Here is an 8,220-nt window from a genome sequence, read left to right as displayed (position 1 = left end):
GAAAGCCCACCCCCAGCCCACAGGGAATGAATTGGGAGGCGGGGGAGAGCTGAGGGTGGAGGGAGATTTTGCAGGGCTTCCCCCACCCTTAAGGGCAGAGCCCTAGGGGAGGCCGAGGGTGAGCAGTGGGTCTTGCCTGCGGACTGGGGGCTGTAAACTCCCCCCCCCCAGGACTGGGGGCTGGGACTGTCTCCCCCTTTGAGCTTGTGATGCAGCAGCAAAAAAGGCGAATGCGATTCCAGGCTGCATCAACCAAAGTCAAGGGTCTTGAGATCCAGGGAAGAAATAGAATTGCTCTTTTCCGCCTTGGTCAGACCGCAGCTGAGGTTCTGGGTGCCTCAGTTTAAGAAGGGTATGGACAAGCTGGAAGGAGGGAAACCAGGAGGACCAAGGCTCTGGAAACCAAGACGTATGAGGAATGGTTGAAGGAGATGGGTATGTTGAGCCTGGAAAAGAGGAGCTGTGCTAGCTGCCTTCAAAACTCTGAAGGGCCAGCACACAAAAGATGGAGGAAGCTCGTTTCTCCTGCTCTGGAGGGCAGGATACGAACCCATGGCTTCAAATTACTGTATTTTTGTGCCATAAGACGCACCTAGTTTTTAGAGGAGGAAAACAAGAAAAAACATATTCTGAACAAAACAGTGGCTGTATCATTTTTGTGGTTCATGCTGTGGCCACAGACATGTGATCTGATGGTGAGTTTTGGGTAGCCCAGTGCAAAAATCCTGAGGGTCCATGTGGATCTGTGCTTTGTAACCACGTTTTTGCACCATTGCAGCCCCACAAAATAGTGGGTGCGTGATTTTTTTGGTGCAGGCTTTAGCCATGGACATGTTACGTGATCTGATGGTGAATTTGGGGTGACCCAATGCAAAAATCCTGAGGATCCATGGGCTTTTACCTTCCCCCTCCCAGGCAGCCTCCTTTATCCCTAGCGTCCCTTAGCTCTCTCCCCGATCGCTTGCCCATCAGCGGCTTTGTTTCAACACCCCCTTCCCTCTTTCAAAAAAAAAAAAGCACGATCTGTTTTTTGCCCCTGGGCAATTCGGCTGCAGGGACCACACATTCACTCCATAAGACGCACAGACATTTCTCCGTACTTTTTAGGAAGAAAAAGGTGCGTCTTATGGAGCAAAAAATACGGTACAATAAGTGTTTCTGACTCAACAGCAGTGAGAGCTGTTTGTCAGTGGAACAGATGTTCACAAGAGGCGGTGGACTCTCCTTCCCTGGGGGTTTTTAAGCAGACGTTGGGTGGCCACCTATCAGGGATGCTTTAGCTGAGATTCCTGCCTTGCAGGGGGGCTGGACTAGATGACCCTTGGGGTCCCCCTCAACTCTACTATTCTGTGATTCTCTGGAGGGCTCGGTCGGTAGACCATGAGACTCTTCATCTTGAGGTCGTGGGTTCGAGTCCTGAACTGGGCAAAAGCTTCCTGCCTTGCGGGGGTTGGACTAGATGACCGTGGGGACCCCTTCCAACTCTACCATTCTACAAAAAGCTGCAGAGTCAGAGCAGGCCGCCCTGGCTCAGAGATGACCAAAGTCCTGCTGGGCAGAAGACAAAGGCTTGCTCTGCTCCCTCCCTCCCTACTTGGGGGTCTCCATGCTGCTGGGGGAACATCACAGACCCACCTCTGAATACTCAGCCTCCCCCAGCACACCTCACTGGAAGGAGGGAGCCCAGAGATGGGGGGCTAGCAGTATCTCCCCCGGCCTCTGCGGTGGCGCTTTGGGGACCACCAGAAAGCTCATCAGTCTTTAACATCAGCAGTGACATCTAGACCAAAGGAGCATTTGAGCCCCGTTCTCAAGTTTGTTTAAAACCTAAAATAGCTTATCTCCTATTCCTTTGAAAGTTTTTTTAAACCTTTTTGTAAAGGCAATACTAGAGTTTTCACAGCCGAGTCTTCAACTCCTTATTACTTACTGCTTGGCTTTCTTTAAATAGGGCTAAGTCTAAAACTTGCCATTTAGGTTTTCAAACCTTTTTTGTAAACCCAGGGGAGCATTTCAGCCCTACTCTCGAGTTTGTTTAAAATCAGTTAAGGTTTATGATTTCTCTATTTCCTTCGGAGGAAACTGAACAGTTCAGTGAAACGAAGTTTGTAGCCGGCATCCCGTTAAGGCTTTGTTCAATTCTAGGTTTCTCTAATTTTTTCCTTAAACTTTTTGATTTTTGTTTTTTAGTTTAAGTCTATAGTCAATTACTTCTTGTTTCGGGGATTTTCACGGTATTTCGTTTGTTTTGTGTAATTTCAGAGATGTGGGGCTAGCAGTAGCTAATTTGGCCTCTGCAGTGGCATTTGGGGGACCCCCAGAAAGCTCCCCTGAGAAAACCCCCAAGAAAATACTTATGTTTATTTGAGGGAGGGGGAAAATGTCAAACAGCTCTACCCAAAACAAAATAAAAAAATTCCTTCCAGTAGCACCTTAAAGACCAACTAAGTTAGTTCTTGGTATGAGCTTTCGTGTGCATGCACACTTCTTCAGATACACACGAAAGCTCATACCAAGAACTAACTTAGTTGGTCTTTAAGGTGCTACTGGAAGGAATTTTTTTATTTTTTTTATTTTGTTTTGACTATGGCAGACCAACACGGCTACCTATCTGTAACTAGCTCTACCCATGCATCCTCACCCCAATTTTTGCAGGGATATAAAGTCTACCAAGGCCTCAGCATTGGAAGGAAGCAGGATGAAGATGGATAATTTTGGGGGACACCTGGCACCAAAGCCATCCAGCCTCTTTTGAAGCCCCCCCCCCATATATATACACAGCCATACACACACAGTCCAGACCCCACCTCTCGCATTGACAAAGGAATCGTTAAATACATTTTAATGCATATTAAAGGAAGAGGCAGGTTTGCCCCCCGCCCCACAGATGCAGAGGGGGGGTCACTCCTGCCTACTTGGCAGCAAGCACCGCCCCTCCCCTCCTGAATTGGCACATATCCCTGAAACTCAGGGGGAGCGTTAGAAAAATGGGGGGCTGTCGGAGGGCAAGGTAGGCGGGGGTTGATTTTTGGGGCCACCACTGGGGGTGGTGAAATTGGGGGGCGGCTTGCACAAAGGAACCAATACGAATGAGCTCCTGCTTCTGGCAGGGGAGATGCCAACCGGACACCCCCCCCCCCGCTTTTACGTTTATTTCCCCACCCCAAATTGTTCCAGTTTCTCAAAGGAAAAAGGTGCTTTTTCACCCCTGCTGAAGAGGAGACTTGTGGGTCAGGACGGTTACACAGCCAGCCCCCACATTGGGAATTGGGGCATAAGAGCGCTCTCTACAGGCTGTGCCCCCCAAGTGGGGGGCAGCTGGTCCAGAAGTGAGGAGAGGGCCCTGATGGCTTGTTAGAGGATGGCGGGGAGGGGGACTGGAGCGTGTGGGGTGCTGGCCCCACATCAGGCCCTCTGCTCCGTCCTCCTGCAGTCCCCTGCTTCCAGTCTAGCGGACCTCTGGAGGCCCCAGCACCCTCCCTCCTCAGACCTGGGACTGCAGCCACAAGCGGGGGTCAAACCGGGGCCGGGCGTGGGGCCGAGGGGGGCGCTCGGGCTCCGGAGTGGGGCTGCCGCTGCTGCTGCTGGAGGAGCTGGAGCCGGAGGGGCCCCTGGCCCTGGGGGGCGGAGGCGGCCCCGGCGGGCGCCCCGAGCGTCCTTTCAGGGTGCTGAGCTTGGCGTCCAGGGAGAGGGTGCGGGGCCGGCCCCAGGGGGGGCGCGGCGGGGGGCACGGGCTGGCGCTGGAGACGCTGTCGCTGTCGGACGCCGCGCTGCACGACGACCCTTCCAGGAGGGAAAGCCAGGGCGGGGGGCCCAGGCCAGAAAAGCGCCGGGCCAGGATCTCTGTCACGGCCTCAATGTCGTCTGCCGGCTCAATAGCTGGGGAGAAAAATAGGGCAGAGGGAGATTAGCGGAGGGGCCGTTGCAAAGGACCCCCAGAGTGGCAGACCCCCAGAGTCCCTTCCCATGCGCCTCCCATGAGGATCTCCAAGGGAAGCCGCGCCCCAAAGCAAGGAACATCTGGAGCCTGCTGGGGCTACTGGGACCAGATGGAATTTGGCCGGAGTTTAGCTACAGTCACACCTCGGTTGTGTGCTTCAGGTTGCTTCAGGTTGCGTTTTTCAGGTTAGTAAAGGTAAAGGGACCCCTGACCATTCGGTCCAGTCGTGACTCTGGGGTTGCGGCGCTCATCTCACTTTATTGGCCGAGGGAGCCAGCATACAGCTTCCGGGTCATGTGGCCAGCAGGACTAAGCCGCTTCTGGCGAACCAGAGCAGCGCACGGAAATGCCCTTTACCTTCCCGCCAGAGCGGTACCTATTTATCTACTTGCACTTTGACATGCTTTCTAACTGCTAGGTAGGCAGGAGCAGGGACTGAGCAACGGGAGCTCACCCCGTCGCAGGGATTCGAACCGCCGACCTTCTGATCGGCAAGTCCTAGGCTCTGTCGTTTAACCCACAGCGCCATGGACCGCCAAAACCCAGAAGTACAGGAACGGGTTACTTCCGGGTTTCAGCTGTTGCCTATGCACCTCCTGCAAGGATCACTTTCGCAACCTGAGCGTCTACTGTATTGGCTTCACCTAACTCAGATCACCCCTGGTTTAATATCCCTGGTGGTGCAAAATTGTCACAGGAGTGCCTGGATTAAAACTGTCTATCGAAAACTTCACTCTTGTGGTTCATCCCCGCAACAGCTACTCACTTTGCGTTTTAGTAAAGCCAACAATCCAATTTGTCAGCGCCTAAATGATCTCGAGCATCGGAAGAACTTGGCCACAATAAGGAAGGTTTGCCCAGGGCATGACTATTTTCCACCTTCCCTTTTCGACTCTCTGGCACCCTCTCTGCATAACTGAGCAATTCCAAAATATACACGTGCTATCTTGGCTTCTGCCAAAGCTGCGCACAGCCTCTCCCGGCTGGAGAGGTTGCGCGCGACTAAAGAGGAAGCCAAGACAGCCAGCGGGATGGATCCCACTCGCTGTCTTGGCTTCTTTGCTCTTTGGAGCTTGGGGGGGGGAAAATAAAATTTCCCCCCTTTATTTCCCCCCCTAAAAACTAGGTGTGCCCTATGGTCCGGTGCGCCCTATGGAGCAAAAAATACGGTATGTTAAATGTTCATAAGTGTACCAACCAAGCACATACATAGATCAGCACAGGAAGACCTGAAACCATTTTGATTCCCAAACTGACCAAATATTTTCTCTGCAAGGTCAAAGAAAAATGAAAAAAGCCTCCCCATTGTCTTTTTCTTCACAAATCCTGTGTTTGAATAGGGTGAGCCTGTGACCTGGCTCAGGAACTAAGTATGGATCATTACAAAAGACTGGCCAGGCTCCCCAGGCAATCCAGTCAAGTGACCATTAAACAGGTAACCTGGCAGACAGGAGATAAACAAAGCACTCAGATTTCTGCTGTAGACCGCCTCTTCTGTGATGTAGGTATGATGTATCTGGGGGTGGTCTTAGGTTACACCCGTTCTGTGGTGTATGTATGATGTATGGAGGGGTAGTCTTGGACTCCAGGGAGGGAATTTAAAATGTCTATATAAGGGCAGGCACACCTGGGTTCTGGGTTCTTCCTCCCTCCTGCGTGTGGGGAGAGAGGACCCTGTTGCAACAGATCAATAAAGATCAGGCTTACGAGCTGCTTTGCTTCTCAATATTCTCTGGTTGGCCTCTGCTATTCTCTCCTACCAATAGGGAACCTACGTAAGGACTCTATATGGGCTCTTGGATACTCCATAAGGGAAAAGGACAATTTTGGTTTACAACATACACATAAATGGAGGCGCCCACTGGATCCAACTGCCCATAGCCCCCGCCAGCCCCCTTCCCTGTCAGTGGGAGATCCCAGGGGCTCTGCCGGTGCCTCCGCTGCCCACCCCTCTCTACACAAAGGGTACTCCTGCCTCCTTCACCTACCTACCTACCTCCCTGCCAGCCAGCCCCCCCCCCATTTTGGGAACCCAGAGGACCCCTCCCCCCCGTCCAGCTTTGGGTGGGGGTTACGTCACCTGTCGCTGTAATACGAGGAGAGGAGAGCTCGAATCTCGGCAGAGACAGCGTTGTCCTGCAACAGCAGCCCCTCGCAGTTGGGGGGCGGCCCCCCTGGGCCAGGGAGAGCTGGGGGTGGGGGGTAAGGGGTCGGGGACAGGACAGAGAAGAAGAGGAAGAGAAGGGGAGACATGCAAAGAGAGAGCAGGAGGAGAGCAGAGAGTTACAGACACGGATACATCTGGGCGCAAGCAAGGTGTGGGGCAGGCCCCACAGAAACCGGGGGGCAAGACAGAGCCCCAGAGACAGGCAGGAAGAAAAGGGTAGAAGGAGGTGAGACCCTCTCCCCTCCCCACCGTGAGTTCAGGGGGGCCCTAAGCCACCAGCCCCCCCTGAGAGCCCCCTCTGTTCCCTTCAGCCCCCCAACCCTCCCCGCTTCTGCGGACCCCCTTCTCTGGAGACTCACCCATCTCGTGGTAGAGGGAGCCTTGCTTCTGCAGGAGGGCCATGGGGCGCCGTGGGGAGGGGACCTCCACCTTCATGAGCTCATCGCAGCAGTGCTTCCACTGGCCTGGGGGGGGGGAGAGAAGATTGTCGGGGGGGGGGGGGGACTTCAATGAAATAGTTAAGCCCCACCCCACATAATGGATCACAAGACACGGCGCCCGTTCACTATCACCATCAACTTTGGGGGGCTGCTGCTCAAATACTTTAAGGGGGGCTGAAGGAACCTCAGCCCCAATGAGTTGGCTCACATGCCAGGGACCCCCTCCCACTTTGCTGGCCATCTGTGGGGCAGGCAGGGGGCGCTGTGCTGCCCCCTAGTGGTCTCCTCACATGCACCAGAGGACAGGATCCCCTCTGGCCGACCCAGGTTTTAGGCCAGGGGTCAGCAAACCTTTTCAGCAGGGGGCTGGTCCACTGTCCCTCAGACCTTGTGGGGGGCCGGACTATATTTGGGGAGGGAAATGAACGAATTCCTATGCCCCACAAATAACCCAGAGATGCATTTAAAATAAAACCACACATTCTACTCATGTAAAAACACGCTGATTCTCGGACCCCAAGCCTTAGTTTGCCTACCCATGGCAGCCTTTCTCAACCTGTGTTGTTGAACTACAACTCCCATCACCCCTGGCTAGCAAAGCCAGAGCTCAGGGATGATGGGAGTTGTAGTGCCACAACATCTGGGGACCCACAGGTAGAGAACCGCTGGATTAGGGGTTGCAGCTGTCCTTCTTTAGCCCCCCCATCTCCTGGGAAGGGCAGGGGCTTCTCAAGAGCTTCCTCCAGGAGCAAACCTTCTTAGCACGGGGTGTGTGGGTGTGTGGCTGGATTGGGGCCTCTACGGTCCAGCTCAGCTTCTCCCTCGCCTCCCTTGTCCTGCCACGACCCCCTTGCGAGGCGGGACAAGGATGCAGCAGGAGGGCAGAGGAAGAGAAGGCACTGTTGCCCCTGATCTCCCCCCCCCCCCCGTGTTTCCACACCCCCCGTCTCTCCTCCCCCACTCACTCATGTCATAAAAGTGCTGCCAGAAGGCTTCCATCCAGCGCTGCGTCTCGGAGCGGGACTCGGCCAGCAGCGTGTGGGTCACCTCCTCCCCCCCATAGCGGTTCGTCACGGACATGGTGTGCAGTTGGTTCTTGGGGTCCTTCTCTGTGGCTCGGATGCGCGTCTCCTGGAGGGGGGGGCAAAGGGGCCTCAGGCGCAGGAATGTGCGCATGCGCAGAAATACCCGGAGGTGCCCAGGGAACCCCCAAGGAAGCGGAAGGTTGGAAGATTCAGGACAAAGAAAAGAAAGTGCTTCTACACACAGTGCGTTAAACGGTGGAACTCCCTACCACAGGAAAGGGGGGGCACCAACCTAGATGGCATTTATAGAGGACTAGACCAGGCATAGGGACGCGGGTGGCGCTGTGGGTTAAACCCCAGAGCCTAGGGCTTGCTGATCAGAAGGTCAGCGGTTCGAATCCCTGTGACGGGGTGAGCTCCCGTTGCTCGGTCCCTGCTCCTGCCAACCTAGCAGTTCGAAAGCACATCAAAGTGCAAGTAGATAAATAGGTACCGCTCCGGTGGGAAGGTAAACGGTGTTTCCGTGCGCTGCTCTGGTTCGCCAGAAGCGGCTTAGTCCTGCTGGCCACATGACCCAGAAGCTGTACACCGGCTCCCTCAGTCAATAAAACGAGATGAGCACTGCAACCCGTGAATCTGCCACGACTG

At 54.3% G+C, this 8,220-nt stretch overlaps 1 protein-coding gene across 7 annotated transcripts in view; it reads right to left on the bottom strand.

The window, feature by feature from the left end:
• Positions 1 to 2,827: 2,827 nt before the first annotated feature.
• RTKN (rhotekin) overlaps positions 2,828 to 8,220 on the bottom strand; it is a gene marked incomplete at its 3' end in the record, with an annotated part of 47,153 nt that continues 41,760 nt past the window's right edge. For 5 of the 7 annotated variants that reach the window (XM_079990915.1, XM_079990912.1, XM_079990911.1 and 2 more), the window contains 3 exons: positions 7,513 to 7,678; positions 6,467 to 6,571; positions 2,828 to 3,879 (listed from right to left, as the gene is read on the bottom strand). In XM_079990915.1, coding sequence (XP_079847041.1) covers positions 3,485 to 3,879; positions 6,467 to 6,571; positions 7,513 to 7,678 — 666 coding nt within the window. Of the gene's footprint in view, positions 3,880 to 6,016; positions 6,130 to 6,466; positions 6,572 to 7,512; positions 7,679 to 8,220 lie in introns of those variants that run through there. The other 2 variants (XM_079990916.1, XM_079990917.1) reach the window with 2 other exon arrangements.

Source organism: Podarcis cretensis, assembly GCF_951804945.1.
Source record: "Podarcis cretensis genome assembly, chromosome: 9".
Classification (NCBI taxonomy): domain Eukaryota; kingdom Metazoa; phylum Chordata; class Lepidosauria; order Squamata; family Lacertidae; genus Podarcis; species Podarcis cretensis.
This window is presented reverse-complemented; position numbering and strand designations above follow the sequence as displayed.